Source organism: Physella acuta, unplaced genomic scaffold (assembly GCF_028476545.2).
Source record: "Physella acuta isolate Inbredline_101_S28 unplaced genomic scaffold, ASM2847654v3 ptg000284l, whole genome shotgun sequence".
Taxonomy (NCBI): Eukaryota; Metazoa; Mollusca; class Gastropoda; family Physidae; genus Physella; species Physella acuta.
In genome coordinates this window covers 148147-166191 of record NW_026731803.1, presented here as the reverse complement: position 1 = coordinate 166191, position 18045 = coordinate 148147, and the positions used below count along the sequence as shown (strand labels likewise).

The following is an 18045-nucleotide window of genomic DNA, read 5'->3' as shown; positions in this document are numbered from 1 at the left end:
GCCAGATTGACCATGACCCATTTATTCCCCCCAGTGTGTAGCCAGATTGACCTTTGACCCATTTGTCTCCCTCAGTGTGTAGCCAGATTGACCAGCACCCTATCGCCGTGTTTGGCCCGAGGGCGGAGAACCTGGCCGCCTTCGTCAACTCGATGTGTGCGGCCATGCAGATCCCCCACCTGGAGATGAGGAACGACGCCAGGGACGGGCATCACGTGGCCCCCCACGGGCTGAACATCAACCTGTACCCGGGGATACAGCAGATAGCTCACGCCTACACCGACCTGATCGCCTACTACGGCTGGACACAGATGCTGGTCGTTTATGGCAGCACGTATGGTCAGTAGTTCTTTATTTATGGTCAGTGTATGGTCAGTATTTGTCTGGAGTATGGTCAGTATTTCTTTAGTGTATGGTCAGTGTATGGTCAGTGTATGGTCAGTGTATGGTCAGTGTATGGTCAGTGTATGGTCAGTGTTTGGTCAGTATTTGTCAGGTGTATGGTCAGTGTATTGTCAGTATTTGTTTGGTGTATGGTCAGTTTGTTTCTAGTGTATGGTCAGGGTATGGTCAGTGTATGGTCAGTGTGTAGACAGTGTATGGTTAGTGTATGGTCAGGGTATGGTGAGTATTTGTCTAGTGAACGGTCAGTGTATGGTCAGTGTATGGTCAGTGTATGGTCAGTACATGCTCAAGGTATGGTCAGTGTATGGTCAGTGTATGGTCAGTGTATGGTCAGTGTATGGTCAGTGTATGGTCAGTATATGGTCAGTGTATGGTTAGTGTATGGTCAGTGAATGGTCAGTGTATGGTCAGTACATGCTCAAGGTATGGTCTGTGTATGGTCAGTGTATGGTCAGTGTATGGTCAGTGTATGGTCAGTGTATGGTCAGTGTATGGTCAGTGTATGGTCAGTGTATGGTCAGTGTATGGTCAGTGTATGGTCAGTATATGGTCAGTGTATGGTTAGTGTATGGTCAGTGTATGGTCAGTATATGCTCAAGGTATGGTCAAGGTATGGTCAGTGTATGGTTAGTGTATGGTTAGTGTATGGTCAAGGTATGGTCAGTGTATAGTCAGTGTATGGTCAGTGTATGGTCAGTGTATGGTCAGGTTATGGTCAGTATATGGTCAGGGTATGGTCAGTTTTTGTATGGTGTATGGTCAGTGTATGGTCAGTGTATGGTCAGTGTATGGTCAGTGTATGGTCAGTGTATGGTCAGTGTATGGTCAGTGTATGGTCAGTGTATGGTCAGTGTATGGTCAGTATATGGTCAGTGTATGGTTAGTGTATGGTCAGTGTATGGTCAGTGTATGGTCAGTATATGCTCAAGGTATGGTCAAGGTATGGTCAGTGTATGGTTAGTGTATGGTTAGTGTATGGTCAAGGTATGGTCAGTGTATAGTCAGTGTATGGTCAGTGTATGGTCAGTGTATGGTCAGGTTATGGTCAGTATATGGTCAGGGTATGGTCAGTTTTTGTATGGTGTATGGTCAGTGTATGGTCAGTATATGGTCAGGGTATGGTCAGGGTATGGTCAGTATTTGTCTGGTGTATGGTCAGTGTATGGTCAGCTTATGGTCAGTGTATGATCAGTGATTGTCTGATGTATGGTCACGCTATGGTAAACCTACTGAAACCCAACCCTGTATTTCCCTCTACCGTAAACCTACATAAACCCAACCCTACATTTCCCTGTACCGTAAACCCTCTAAACACCTACCCTACATATCCCTGTACCATAAACCCTCTAAACCCTACCCTATATTCCCTGTACCGTAAACCCTCTAAACCCAACCCTACATTTCCCTGTACCGTAAACCTACATGAACCCAACCCTACAGTTCCCTGTACTGTAAACCTTCTAAACCCAACCCTACATGTCCCTGTACCGTAAACCTACATGAACCCAACCCTATAGTTCCCTGTACTGTAAACCATCTAAACCCAATCCTACATTCCCCTGTACCGTAAACCCCCTGTATCCCGTGTGTCCCCAGGGTTGAGCCGGGTCCAGCGTGTCCTACGGGGGGAGATCCCCACCCTGGAGGACGTCCTGGTGCGTCACGTGGACGCCAGCAACATGAGGCTCATCCTCCGGGAGGCGAAGGACAAGAGGTGGAGGCGGATGTTGATAGACCTCCCTGTTGATGAGACCACGTTGTTTCTTAAAATGGTAAGTTGATAGACCACGTTGTTTCTTAAAATGGTAAGTTGATAGACCTCCCTGTGGATGAGACCACGTTGTTTCTTAAAATGGTAAGTTGATAGACCACGTTGTTTCTTAAAATGGTAAGTTGATAGACCACGTTGTTTCTTAAAATGGTAAGTTGATAGACCACGTTGTTTCTTAAAATGGTAAGTTGATAGACCACGTTGTTTCTTAAAATGGTAAGTTGATAGACCACGTTGTTTCTTAAAATGGTAAGTTGATAGACCACGTTGTTTCTTAAAATGGTAAGTTGATAGACCACGTTGTTTCTTAAAATGGTAAGTTGATAGACCTCCCTGTTGATGAGACCACGTTGTTTCTTAAAATGGTAAGTTGATAGACCTCCCTGTTGATGAGACCACGTTGTTTCTTAAAATGGTAAGTTGATAGACCACGTTGTTTCTTAAAATGGTAAGTTGATAGACCACGTTGTTTCTTAAAATGGTAAGTTGATAGACCACGTTGTTTCTTAAAATGGTAAGTTGATAGACCACGTTGTTTCTTAAAATGGTAAGTTGATAGACCTCCCTGTTGATGAGACCACGTTGTTTCTTAAAATGGTAAGTTGATAGACCACGTTGTTTCTTAAAATGGTAAGATGATAGACCACGTTGTTTCTTAAAATGGTAAGTTGATAGACCTCCCTGTTGATGAGACCACGTTGTTTCTTAAAATGGTAAGTTGATAGACCACGTTGTTTCTTAAAATGGTAAGTTGATAGACCACGTTGTTTCTTAAAATGGTAAGTTGATAGACCACGTTGTTTCTTAAAATGGTAAGTTGATAGACCTCCCTGTTGATGAGACCACGTTGTTTCTTAAAATGGTAAGTTGATAGACCACGTTGTTTCTTAAAATGGTAAGTTGATAGACCACGTTGTTTCTTAAAATGGTAAGTTGATAGACCACGTTGTTTCTTAAAATGGTAAGTTGATAGACCACGTTGTTTCTTAAAATGGTAAGTTGATAGACCACGTTGTTTCTTAAAATGGTAAGTTGATAGACCTCCCTGTTGATGAGACCACGTTGTTTCTTAAAATGGTAAGTTGATAGACCACGTTGTTTCTTAAAATGGTAAGTTGATAGACCTCCCTGTTGATGAGACCACGTTGTTTCTTAAAATGGTAAGTTGATAGACCACGTTGTTTCTTAAAATGGTAAGTTGATAGACCACGTTGTTTCTTAAAATGGTAAGTTGATAGACCTCCCTGTTGATGAGACCACGTTGTTTCTTAAAATGGTAAGTTGATAGACCACGTTGTTTCTTAAAATGGTAAGTTGATAGTCCACGTTGTTTCTTAAAATGGTAAGTTGATAGACCTCAATGTTGATGAGACCACGTTGTTTCTTAAAATGGTAAGTTGATAGACCACGTTGTTTCTTAAAATGGTAAGTTGATAGACCACGTTGTTTCTTAAAATGGTAAGTTGATAGACCACGTTGTTTCTTAAAATGGTAAGTTGATAGACCACGTTGTTTCTTAAAATGGTAAGTTGATAGACCTCCCTGTTGATGAGACCACGTTGTTTCTTAAAATGGTAAGTTGATAGACCACGTTGTTTCTTAAAATGGTAAGTTGATAGACCTCCCTGTTGATGAGACCACGTTGTTTCTTAAAATGGTAAGTTGATAGACCACGTTGTTTCTTAAAATGGTAAGTTGATAGATCACGTTGTTTCTTAAAATGGTAAGTTGATAGACCTCCCTGTTGATGAGACCACGTTGTTTCTTAAAATGGTAAGTTGATAGACCACGTTGTTTCTTAAAATGGTAAGTTGATAGACCACGTTGTTTCTTAAAATGGTAAGTTGATAGACCTCCCTGTTGATGAGACCACGTTGTTTCTTAAAATGGTAAGTTGATAGACCATGTTGTTTCTTAAAATGGTAAGTTGATAGACCACGTTGTTTCTTAAAATGGTAAGTTGATAGACCACGTTGTTTCTTAAAATGGTAAGTTGATAGACCTCCCTGTTGATGAGACCACGTTGTTTCTTAAAATGGTAAGTTGATAGACCACGTTGTTTCTTAAAATGGTAAGTTGATAGACCACGTTGTTTCTTAAAATGGTAAGTTGATAGACCACGTTGTTTCTTAAAATGGTAAGTTGATAGACCACGTTGTTTCTTAAAATGGTAAGTTGATAGACCACGTTGTTTCTTAAAATGGTAAGTTGATAGACCTCCCTGTTGATGAGACCACGTTGTTTCTTAAAATGGTAAGTTGATAGACCACGTTGTTTCTTAAAATGGTAAGTTGATAGACCTCCCTGTTGATGAGACCACGTTGTTTCTTAAAATGGTACGTTGATAGACCACGTTGTTTCTTAAAATGGTAAGTTGATAGATCACGTTGTTTCTTAAAATGGTAAGTTGATAGACCTCCCTGTTGATGAGACCACGTTGTTTCTTAAAATGGTAAGTTGATAGACCACGTTGTTTCTTAAAATGGTAAGTTGATAGACCACGTTGTTTCTTAAAATGGTAAGTTGATAGACCACGTTGTTTCTTAAAATGGTAAGTTGATAGACCTCAATGTTGATGAGACCACGTTGTTTCTTAAAATGGTAAGTTGATAGACCACGTTGTTTCTTAAAATGGTAAGTTGATAGACCACGTTGTTTCTTAAAATGGTAAGTTGATAGACCACGTTGTTTCTTAAAATGGTAAGTTGATAGACCACGTTGTTTCTTAAAATGGTAAGTTGATAGACCACGTTGTTTCTTAAAATGGTAAGTTGATAGACCACGTTGTTTCTTAAAATGGTAAGTTGATAGACCACGTTGTTTCTTAAAATGGTAAGTTGATAGACCACGCTGTTTCTTAAAATGGTAAGTTGATAGACCACGTTGTTTCTTAAAATGGTAAGTTGATAGACCACGTTGTTTCTTAAAATGGTAAGTTGATAGACCACGTTGTTTCTTAAAATGGTAAGTTGATAGACCTCCCTGTTGATGAGACCACGTTGTTTCTTAAAATGGTAAGTTGATAGACCACGTTGTTTCTTAAAATGGTAAGTTGATAGACCACGTTGTTTCTTAAAATGGTAAGTTGATAGACCTCCCTGTTGATGAGACCACGTTGTTTCTTAAAATGGTAAGTTGATAGACCACGTTGTTTCTTAAAATGGTAAGTTGATAGACCACGTTGTTTCTTAAAATGGTAAGTTGATAGACCACGTTGTTTCTTAAAATGGTAAGTTGATAGACCTCCCTGTTGATGAGACCACGTTGTTTCTTAAAATGGTAAGTTGATAGACCGCGTTGTTTCTTAAAATGGTAAGTTGATAGACCACGTTGTTTCTTAAAATGGTAAGTTGATAGACCACGTTGTTTCTTAAAATGGTAAGTTGATAGACCTCCCTGTTGATGAGACCACGTTGTTTCTTAAAATGGTAAGTTGATAGACCACGTTGTTTCTTAAAATGGTAAGTTGATAGACCACGTTGTTTCTTAAAATGGTAAGTTGATAGACCACGTTGTTTCTTAAAATGGTAAGTTGATAGACCACGTTGTTTCTTAAAATGGTAAGTTGATAGACCACGTTGTTTCTTAAAATGGTAAGTTGATAGACCTCCCTGTTGATGAGACCACGTTGTTTCTTAAAATGGTAAGTTGATAGACCACGTTGTTTCTTAAAATGGTAAGTTGATAGACCTCCCTGTTGATGAGACCACGTTGTTTCTTAAAATGGTAAGTTGATAGACCACGTTGTTTCTGAAAATGGTAAGTTGATAGACCACGTTGTTTCTTAAAATGGTAAGTTGATAGACCACGTTGTTTCTTAAAATGGTAAGTTGATAGACCACGTTGTTTCTTAAAATGGTAAGTTGATAGACCACGTTGTTTCTTAAAATGGTAAGTTGATAGACCACGTTGTTTCTTAAAATGGTAAGTTGATAGACCACGTTGTTTCTTAAAATGGTAAGTTGATAGACCACGTTGTTTCTTAAAATGGTAAGTTGATAGACCACGTTGTTTCTTAAAATGGTAAGTTGATAGACCACGTTGTTTCTTAAAATGGTAAGTTGATAGACCACGTTGTTTCTTAAAATGGTAAGTTGATAGACCACGTTGTTTCTTAAAATGGTAAGTTGATAGACCACGTTGTTTCTTAAAATGGTAAGTTGATAGACCACGTTGTTTCTTAAAATGGTAAGTTGATAGACCACGTTGTTTCTTAAAATGGTAAGTTGATAGACCACGTTGTTTCTTAAAATGGTAAGTTGATAGACCACGTTGTTTCTTAAAATGGTAAGTTGATAGACCACGTTGTTTCTTAAAATGGTAAGTTGATAGACCTCCCTGTTGATGAGACCACGTTGTTTCTTAAAATGGTAAGTTGATAGACCACGTTGTTTCTTAAAATGGTAAGTTGATAGACCTCCCTGTTGATGAGACCACGTTGTTTCTTAAAATGGTAAGTTGATAGACCACGTTGTTTCTTAAAATGGTAAGTTGATAGACCACGTTGTTTCTTAAAATGGTAAGTTGATAGACCACGTTGTTTCTTAAAATGGTAAGTTGATAGACCACGTTGTTTCTTAAAATGGTAAGTTGATAGACCTCCCTGTTGATGAGACCACGTTGTTTCTTAAAATGGTAAGTTGATAGACCACGTTGTTTCTTAAAATGGTAAGTTGATAGACCACGTTGTTTCTTAAAATGGTAAGTTGATAGACCTCCCTGTTGATGAGACCACGTTGTTTCTTAAAATGGTAAGTTGATAGACCACGTTGTTTCTTAAAATGGTAAGTTGATAGACCACGTTGTTTCTTAAAATGGTAAGTTGATAGACCACGTTGTTTCTTAAAATGGTAAGTTGATAGACCACGTTGTTTCTTAAAATGGTAAGTTGATAGACCTCCCTGTTGATGAGACCACGTTGTTTCTTAAAATGGTAAGTTGATAGACCACGTTGTTTCTTAAAATGGTAAGTTGATAGACCACGTTGTTTCTTAAAATGGTAAGTTGATAGAACTTGTTGTTTTTTAAAATGGTAAGTTGATAGACCACGTTCTTTTTTAAAATGGTAAGTTGATAGACCACGTTCTTTTTTAAAATGGTAAGTTGATAGACCACGTTGTTTCTTAAAATGGTAAGTTGATAGACCTCCCTGTTGATGAGACCACAGTCCTAACAGTATTTTATTGTCTCACTTATTTCTAGCATTTAACTGATTTAAAAACTTGTTAATGTTGAAATGGATTTAGTGTCGCATGTTGACATACAATATGACATGATTTTTTGAAATTGTTTGTATTCTGCTCCAGGCCTTACAAGAAGGAATGATTGATCCATACCATCATTATATTGTTACAAATTTAGTGAGTACATCTTCTATATTGTTACAAATTTAGTGAGTACATCTTTTATATTGTTACAAATTTAGTGATTACATCTTTTATATTGTTACAAATTTAGTGAGTACATCTTTTATATTGTTACAGATTTAGTGAGTACATCTTCTATATTGTTACAAATTTAGTGATTACATCTTTTATATTGTTACAAATTTAGTGAGTACATCTTCTATATTGTTACACATTTAGTAAATAGAGCTTTAATAGCTTTACTAATTGAGTTTTGTCCCATTCGTATTCAACCGTCTGGAAATAGTAACTCTACCAAATGTATAATAGACTGAAGAAAAAAATTGTTTTAATGATCATTAAAGAATCTGAAAATTGTAAACATCGTTATATAAAAACAACAAGGACAAATGATCGTGTCAAAGACCCGTGGGCGAGATGAAGTAGAGTTCATCTGAGACGTACCACGAACTCGAGCCCGAGATCCGAACTCTAGACTTTCGGGATAGCAGTCGTTACTCTACCATTCGACCAGGCCGTCTCTAATTACAGTCATGATTATTTACAACTGTACCGTTATTTACTGAGTCATTTGAATAGGTTACTGTCACGTCTACACCATTAGCCAGCATTCATGTGCCGGCATTCAAGTGCCGGCTGCCGGCATACATAGTTCATCCTACTGAGCCGTGAGTTTCCGGCTAGGAGCGACAGTTTGAGTCAAACAGTTCGACGCAGTCAATATCCAATTGTAGTTTTGTTGATAATTTAAAATGTGCGAAAGCAATTTCCATATATTATCACATCCACACACACCACCCAGCCCCCCCCCCCCCACCCCGCGTGTTTGGCGTGTACCGGGGGACTGGGGGTGAGCTAATTGGGTCGGTACTCTTGTCGTCTCCCCCTGACGTGTGGGGGTGAGGCGTGTTAGCAATAATTTAGTATCAAACTAATGTCTATGGCAGACACAGACAGTAAAGGATGCTAGCGACTAGTGATCGTACTACAAACACAGACATGTTAACCCCAGACACCATAGTTAAACATTTAAAAGACACCAAAGTTAAACTACAAAAGTTAAACCCACAATATCAAAGTTAACACAATCTAAACCCCTTACCCCGGTATCCGCCTACCCACTGCCTTAAAAAAACTAAAACAAACGTATCCTGTCACACCGATGTACACCATTCCATGTTGAAGAAAAAATCTACACCTACAAAAACAAGGTCTAGTTTTGGTTTTTGTTTTGCTATTTGACATTATTGAAATCCAAAAGAAAATACTCCTTGCTTTTCTTACAAACTGAACAAAAACACAAAAATAAGACGGGAGCATTCTACCGTGTCGGCCAGGGAAACATTTATTTTCAGAAAGTCGCGAACTTCCCCAGCTGTGGGATACACGATTTCAAACGTCGTCCAATTAGACACATCCTCAGCGCCAACTTGAAAAATTACCGCGATGAAAAGATGTAGGCAAATAAAACAAAGCTGTTTGTCTTCCCGCGGGAATCAAAGTTGTCTATGATTTTAGCGTTATCCGAAAGTAAACATTTCCCTTCCCTGAGCTCAGGTGCGGCTCTTTTGAAATCTCGTCGAAATCTCGTGGAAATCTCGTCAAAATCTGGCCAGTTTACAGCCAGCCCCAGGTGGTAGCTATATTGCCACATGATTTTAATTTCGTGAGCAGAAATAATCAATACATTTGGGAGTAGTCATTTTGTTATTTTTCAAACGCTTAGCTTGTTCAAACATCTAGTTACTGTAGTGTCCGTTAGATATGTTGAAGTCAAGCGTGAGTACTGGCTGGTCAACAGACACACAAAATGACTAACTAAACAACCACAAACTCGGCGGAAGTCCAGAGATCTGTGGACACCCGAAGATCTGTGACGGGTGTTGTCCAGATATCATTGGTGTCATTTAAAAAGTGATCTGTGATAGACAACGTCAAAATGTCTCCAGAGGAAGTCGAGATGTTCAGAGATTTTTGCTGAGGTTTTAAAGGTTGACAATAAAACAGCTACATAACAACAATAGCTGCCCTGTACTGGGGCGCTACACCCATAGACACGTCCTGGGGCGCTACGTCCATAGACACGTCATGGGGTGCTACACCCATAGACACGTCTAGGGGCGCTACGCCCATAGGCAATTCCTGGGGTGCTACACCCATAGACACGTCTAGGGGCGCTACGCCCATAGGCAATTCCTGGGGCGCTACACCCATAGACACGTCCTGGGGCGCTACGTCCATAGACACGTCATGGGGTGCTACACCCATAGACACGTCTAGGGGCGCTACGCCCATAGGCAATTCCTGGGGTGCTACACCCATAGACACGTCTAGGGGCGCTACGCCCATAGGCAATTCCTGGGGCGCTACACCCATAGACACGTCCTGGGGCGCTACGTCCATAGACACCTCCTCGGGTGCCAAACACACAGACACGTCCTTGGGCGCTACACCCATAGGCAATTCCTGGGGCGCTACCCCCATAAACACGTCTTGGGATGCTACACCCATAGACACGTCTTGGGGTGCTACGCCCATAGGCGATTCCTGAGTTGCCACACACACACAGACATATCCTGTGGCGCTACTCCCATAGATACGTCCTTGGGGGGGGGGGGGGGGGGCTACACCCATCGACCCCTAAATATTTTAATCAACACGCTTCCGTCAATCCAGCCCGCTCAAGAAGTAAAAACTATCCTTCATTGGCCGAATCTCTCTGTTCTAATCAAATCGTATTCCGCTTGATCAAAGCGTGTAAAAAATATCACTCCGCCGGACGGAGTACGTTCTTTGCTTCATCATAATCTAGTTCCGTGAGGGCTCTGGTCAGTTTTATTGATGTCAAGCTTCGATCATTGGGCTGGCGCTCTGCCTCCATCTGACTCCAGATGTGTATCTACGTCACGTTATCAATACCACGTGACTCGGACCGTCGGCTTATGATATGCTTTTAATGGGTTCATCTGATGGGCCTTACATTCAAAGTCAGAGAAATGAGAAATAATAAATCCAATATCAGTAGTGTAGAGGCCAAATACGATGTTTACGGTACCCGATTGGTATAGGATTAGCTGTTACATCTTTTAATGTTAAAGTTAAAAATTGGGCAAAAGATATTTGAAGATATTGACCAGGAAAGCTAGACTTATGTCAAGGTATGCATGGGCGACTGAGTTGTCATCTGAATGACACATGTCACTGCCAGATGTCAAATGTTAAACTTTTATTGCAGGATATAGAATCTATTGACATGGAGGATTTCCGGCACAACTACGTCAACTTAACCGGTTTCCGGCTCGTTGACCCATCGGATCCGGATGTGAGAAAAATCATCCACGAGATGGAAATCTACGAGATGCAGACCGACTTGAGCCTGCTCAACACAACCGGCTACCTCTCTCTGCCGGTAAGTTAGCCGGCTACCTCTCTCTGCCGGTAAGTTAGCCGGCTACCTCTCTCTGCCGGTAAGTTAGCCGGCTACCTCTCTCTGCCGGTAAGTTAGCCGGCTATCTCTCTCTGCCGGTAAGTTAGCCGGCTATCTCTCTCTGCCGGTGAGTTAGCCGGCTATCTCTCTCTACCGGTTAGTTACCCCGCTATCTCTCTCTGCCGGTTAGTTAGCCGGCTATCTCTCTCTGCCGGTGAGTTAGCCGGCTACCTTTCTCTGCCGGTAAGTTAGCCGGCCACCTCTCTCTGCCGGTAAGTTAGCCGGCTATCTTTTTCTACCGGTACGTATTGAGTACAACCATAGTACACACACATGCAGCGTACACACATAATGTTTACATATTCAATAGGTGAATACAATGTAGAAACCAGCCGACGTAGGCCTATAGAATAGTTCATATGTCAATGACAATTAGTTCAACAGACCTATGACAATCAGTTCTATAGAACACTGACAATTACTTCTATTAATTAAGGACAATTACTTCTATATACCAATGACAATTACTTCTATAGACCAAAGACAATTACTTCTCTAGAACACTGACAATTAATTTTATAGATCAATAACAATTAGTTCCATAGATCAATAACAATTACTTCTATAGATCAAAGTAAAATGTCCCAATCCTAGGGTCGCTCGGTTGAAATAAATTCTATATTTAGAAAAATGAAATTCCCACAGAAAATTGTAAGGTCCATCAAACGTTCTTTACCAAGGAATTATTCAATCAACACACAAAAAATTGCAATTAATTTAAACATAATCCGGGCCCATATCCCACGCTACATTTATATGTGTAACTTTCTTCTCAGTGAAAAATAAATAGATGGACACAAAAACTCGACATATGAAGAAAAAAAAAAGAATAAATTATGTATTGGCGGATGCCATTCATATTTATGACCATAAAAATCCAGTAATAAATTCATAAATCCACCCTAGTTTCAATGATAGGAAAAAAAAATAGAAAATTAAGTAATCGTTTTTGATTAATATTTTTTTTTGACATATGAGAGGGTGGGCATTTTTTCTTTGATTTAGACGCTGGCTTATCAATAGCTTTAAAAACATCCTGATAGTTTATTGCATGCCAGGACAGGTTGATGGTTGTGCAGGGGATGGTGTAACTAGGCTGGTATAGACGTGGTATTCTCGCGACGGACGGTAGGGTGGGTCTTTGGGGTGGGTCTTTAGGGTGGGTCTTTAGGGTGGGTCTTTAGGGTGGGTCTTTAGGGTGGGTCTTTAGGGTGGGTCTTTAGGGTGGGTCTTTAGGGTGGGTCTTTAGGGTGGGTCTTTAGGGTGGGTCTTTAGGGTGGGTCTTTAGGGTGGGTCTTTAGGGTGGGTCTTTAGGGTGGGTCTTTAGGGTGGGTCTTTAGGGTGGGTCTTTAGGGTGGGTCTTTAGGGTGGGTCTTTAGGGTGGGTCTTTAGGGTGGGTCTTTAGGTGGTTCTGCTGGGTGGGTCTTTAGGGTGGGTCTTTAGGGTGGGTCTTTAGGGTGGGTCTTTAGGGTGGGTCTTTAGGGTGGGTCTTTAGGGTGGGTCTTTAGGGTGGGTCTTTAGGGTGGGTCCTTAGGTGGTTCTGCTGGGTGGGTCTTTAGGTGGGTCTTTAGGGTGGGTCTTTAGGGTGGGTCTTTAGGGTGGGTCTTTAGGGTGGGTCTTTAGGGTGGGTCCTTAGGTGGTTCTGCTGGGTGGGTCTTTAGGGTGGGTCTTTAGGGTGGGTCTTTAGGGTGGGTCTTTAGGGTGGGTCTTTAGGTGGATCTTTAGGTGGTTCTGCTGGGTGGGTCTTTAGGTGGGTCTTTAGGGTGGGTCTTTAGGGTGGGTCTTTAGGGTGGGTCTTTAGGGTGGGTCTTTAGGGTGGGTCCTTAGGTGGTTCTGCTGGGTGGGTCTTTAGGGTGGGTCTTTAGGGTGGGTCTTTAGGTGGGTCTTTAGGGTGGGTCTTTAGGGTGGGTCTTTAGGGTGGGTCTTTAGGGTGGGTCTTTAGGTGGGTCTTTAGGGTGGGTCTTTAGGGTGGGTCTTTAGGGTGGGTCTTTAGGGTGGGTCTTTAGGTGGTTCTGCTGGGTGGGTCTTTAGGGTGGGTCTTTAGGGTGGGTCTTTAGGGTGGGTCTTTAGGGTGGGTCTTTAGGGTGGGTCTTTAGGGTGGGTCTTTAGGTGGGTCTGTTGGGTGGGTCTTTAGGGTGGGTCTTTAGGGTGGGATAATATAAGGAAGACGCTCGAGAAATGTACAGCCCTAAAGCTAGAAAACTTATTTTTATTGAAGAGATCGTGTTCTCAAAGATAAACACTACACAGCGTGGAAAGGATACAAATTTGGTTGAAGTGATGTTTCATTGGTACCAGCCTAAGGCTGATGGAATTTACGACATGTTGCGATTCTAGTGTGTGTCGGAGTGTGTGAGTTTGGATGGGAAATATAATGGTGGTGTGTGTGGGTGTAGGTGAGTATTTGTATGTGAAAAAGTATGTGTGAGTATGGTGGCGAGGGTGAGTATGTGTGTAGGTAGGAGTATGAATGCTTGTATATGTGTGTGCCCCTATGACGAAAAGTTGTAGTAATAAATATTTTTCATGGGATGTTAATGAACGTGTAAGATGGTGTTTATATTGCTAACACATGTCAGCATATAGAACTAAATTAACACTAGCCTAGGCATACATTCACATGTTATCTACAAATATAAACAAGAACTTAAACTAAACCCAACCATGTAAGTGGTGGTTTGTCTGTTAATTGTTTGGTTTGTTTATAACACAAACTTCCCTAATACAACAGATAAACTCTGACACGGTTGAAAGTTAAACTATGACTCCGACACCCACATAAACATATGACTCCAACCCCCACCTCTAACCTATGACTCCAACCCCCACCTCTAACCTATGACTCCAACCCCCACCTCTAACCTATGACTCCAACCCCCACCTCTAACCTATGACTCCAACCCCCACCTCTAACCTATGACTCCAGCCCCCACCTCTAACCCATGACTCCAACCCCCACCATTAACCTATGACTCCAACCCCCACCTCTAACCCATGACTCCAACCCTTACAACTAACCTAAGACTCCAACCCCTACCATTAACCCATGACTCCAACCCCCAATACTAACCTGTGACTCCAGCCCCCACCACAAACCCATGACTCCAGCCCTCACCACTAACCTATGACTCCAACCCTCACCATTAACCTATGACTCCGACCCCACCATAAACCTATGACTCCGACCCCACCATTAACCTATGACTCCGACTCCGACCCCACCATTAACCTATGACTCCGACCCCACCATTAACCTATGACTCCGACCCCACCATTAACCTATGACTCCGACTCCGACCCCACCATGAACCTATGACTCCGACCCCACCATTAACCTATGACTCCGACTCCGACCCCACCATTAACCTATGACTCCGACTCCGACCCCACCATTAACCTATGACTCCGACCCCACCATAAACCTATGACTCCGACCCCACCATTAACCTATGACTCCGACTCCGACCCCACCATTAACCTATGACTCCGACCCCACCATTAACCTATGACTCCGACTCCGACCCCACCATTAACCTATGACTCCGACCCCACCATTAACCTATGACTCCGACCCCACCATTAACCTATGACTCCGACTCCGACCCCACCATTAACCTATGACTCCGACTCCGACCCCACCATTAACCTATGACTCCGACCCCACCATAAACCTATGACTCCGACTCCGACCCCACCATTAACCTATGACTCTGACCCCACCATTAACCTATGACTCCGACTCCGACCCCACCATTAACCTATGACTCCGACTCCGACCCCACCATTAACCTATGACTCCGACTCCGACCCCACCATTAACCTATGACTCCGACCCCACCATAAACCTATGACTCCGACCCCACCATTAACCTATGACTCCGACTCCGACCCCACCATTAACCTATGACTCCGACTCCGACCCCACCATTAACCTATGACTCCGACCCCACCATTAACCTATGACTCCGACCCCACCATTAACCTATGACTCCGACTCCGACCCCAACCATTAACCTATGACTCCGACCCCCACCTTTAACCTTTGCCCCCTGCCCTGCTTGCAGCACGAGGTGGCCCTGATGTACGACTCGGTCTACTTGTTGGCCGTGGCGCTGGATCGCTACGACAAGTCGGCCATCTTGCGGCCCTTCAATGCCAGCTGTGATAGCCCGGCCCAGTGGACCTCCGGGCCCATTTTGTATTCCTTTTTAAACCAGGTGAGTGGCTAGTTGGGTCACGTGGTCAACTTGGTAGGTTGGTCATGTGATTTATATTAAATGTTGGTCACGTGATCTAATCGGCAGGTCGGTTACCTGATTTATCCTTAAGGTGTTCAGTGTTTCTTCCAGACTACTTTCTCCGGCGAGGGGGGGGGGGGGGACTGGAAATTTTCGGGGTTGGGGGAGGGGTAACACTGTTTAACTGTTAAAAGTATATATTTTCTATATAAATTCCATTTCGTTCGGGGGAGGGGCGGTAGACACTGTTCGGAGGGGGGGGGGGGGAGCCTTCCTGAAGAGATGCCTGGAAGAAACACCTTAGGTGTTGTTTGGTCAAGTGACTCACCAAAAATGTATTGACACCGACAATACGAGCGAGTACAAGTTGATCCACACATCAGCGACAGACTAAAGTTACCACCAAACCTCCCCAACACATCGTGTCGACTTTCTTTTAAAACTTTACGTTACATCTTTCTTCTCGGTCTGTGTAGCCTATATGGTGGTGTTTAGCTCTGGGTAGCCTATATGGTGGTGTTTAGCTAAGTTTCTGTTTAGCTGTGACAGGTTTGAGTTCCCCACACGATCGTCACTGATGTGATTGTCTTGTGGTACCTAGGTGAATTTCTTGCACCAAAGTCGTCGGTATCAACTGAGATACAATGTGTCGATAAAGTAACAATCATATCAACCTAACCAATCAACTTTTTTGTTACAGATTCCCTTGAAGGGACTGACGGGTGATATACTTTTAAAAACGGGTAGACGGCTTGATTTTAAACTAGATATTCTACAGCTAGCATCCAAAGGCCTAATGAAGGTAAGAAGGTCTAATAAAGGTAAGAGTAATAAGGCCTAATGAAGGTAAGTGTAATGAGATCTAATGAAGGTAAGACTTGAATTACCGCCGGATCCTAATGTATTGCCACGGAGTGAAGTCATTAAGCTCTCATATAATGAGTGAAGTCATTAAGCTCTCATATAATGCATGAAGAATGATACACGAGCAAATTAGTTCGTTATCATTTAGTTAAAATGATTGCGCTGTGTGTAGGGAATACATCTCTCCCCATTAATAATGCAGTGGGGATTGAAAGCATTAGCTTGTCTTTCATGTTAGATATATTTAACAAAAATAAATTACAATTTTTGTGAAAAATGATTTGAGAAATGGAAACTGCAATTTTGAGGTTGGTGTTTCTTGTGTCTGATGTAGGATGTTGTAGGTTGGTGTTTCTTGTGTCTGATGTAGGATGTTGTAGGTTGGTGTTTCTTGTGTCTGATGTAGGATGTTGTAGGTTGGTGTTTCTTAAGTTGTGTCTGATGTAGGATGTTGTAGGTTGGTGTTTCTTGTGTCTGATGTAGGATGTTGTAGGTTGGTGTTTCTTGTGTCTGATGTAGGATGTTGTAGGTTGGTGTTTCTTAAGTTGTGTCTGATGTAGGATGTTGTAGGTTGGTGATTCTTGTGTCTGATGTAGGATGTTGTAGGTTGGTGTTTCTAAAGTTGTGTCTGATGTAGGATGTTGTAGGTTGGTGTTTCTTGTGTCTGATGGAGGATGTTGTAGGTTGGTGTTTCTAAAGTTGTGTCTGATGTAGGATGTTGTAGGTTGGTGTTTCTTGTGTCTGATGTAGGATGTTGTAGGTTGGTGTTTCTTGTGTCTGATGTAGGATGTTGTAGGTTGGTGTTTCTTGTGTCTGATGTAGGATGTTGTAGGTTGGTGTTTCTTGTGTCTGATGTAGGATGTTGTAGGTTGGTGTTTCTTGTGTCTGATGTAGGATGTTGTAGGTTGGTGTTTCTTGTGTCTGATGTAGGATGTTGTAGGTTGGTGTTTCTTGTGTCTGATGTAGGATGTTGTAGGTTGGTGTTTCTTGTGTCTGATGTAGGATGTTGTAGGTTGGTGTTTCTTGTGTCTGATGTAGGATGTTGTAGGTTAGTGTTTCTTGTGTCTGATGTAGGATGTTGTAGGTTGGTGTTTCTTGTGTCTGATGTAGGATGTTGTAGGTTGGTGTTTCTGATGTAGGATGTTGTAGGTTGGTGTTTCTGATGTAGGATGTTGTAGGTTGGTGTTTCTTGTGTCTGATGTAGGATGTTGTAGGTTGGTGTTTCTTGTGTCTGATGTAGGATGTTGTAGGTTGGTGTCTCTTGTGTCTGATGTAGGATGTTGTAGGTTGGTGTGTCTGATGTAGGATGTTGTAGGTTGGTGTCTCTTGTGTCTGATGTAGGATGTTGTAGGTTGGTGTTTCTTGTGTCTGATGTAGGATGTTGTAGGTTGGTGTTTCTTGTGTCTGATGTAGGATGTTGTAGGTTGGTGTCTCTTGTGTCTGATGTAGGATGTTGTAGGTTGGTGTTTCTTGTGTCTGATGTAGGATGTTGTAGGTTGGTGTTTCTTGTGTCTGATGTAGGATGTTGTAGGTTGGTGTCTCTTGTGTCTGATGTAGGATGTTGTAGGTTGGTGTGTCTGATGTAGGATGTTGTAGGTTGGTGTCTCTTGTGTCTGATGTAGGATGTTGTAGGTTGGTGTCTCTTGTGTCTGATGTAGGATGTTGTAGGTTGGTGTTTCTTGTGTCTGATGTAGGATGTTGTAGGTTGGTGTTTCTTGTGTCTGATGTAGGATGTTGTAGGTTGGTGTTTCTTGTGTCTGATGTAGGATGTTGTAGGTTGGTGTTTCTTGTGTCTGATGTAGGATGTTGTAGGTTAGTGTTTCTTGTGTCTGATGTAGGATGTTGTAGGTTGGTGTTTCTTGTGTCTGATGTAGGATGTTGTAGGTTGGTGTTTCTGATGTAGGATGTTGTAGG

At 42.1% G+C, this 18045-nt stretch overlaps 1 protein-coding gene across 1 annotated transcript in view; it reads left to right on the top strand.

Moving 5' to 3' along the window:
* Positions 1-18045, top strand: part of LOC131939600 (glutamate receptor ionotropic, kainate 2) — a 213487-nt gene that overhangs the window by 120088 nt on the left and 75354 nt on the right. The window contains exons 3-8 of the mRNA XM_059298006.1: positions 76-339; positions 2002-2177; positions 7483-7536; positions 10778-10951; positions 15094-15246; positions 15968-16069. Coding sequence (XP_059153989.1) covers positions 76-339; positions 2002-2177; positions 7483-7536; positions 10778-10951; positions 15094-15246; positions 15968-16069 — 923 coding nt within the window. The remainder of the gene's footprint in view (positions 1-75; positions 340-2001; positions 2178-7482; positions 7537-10777; positions 10952-15093; positions 15247-15967; positions 16070-18045) is intronic.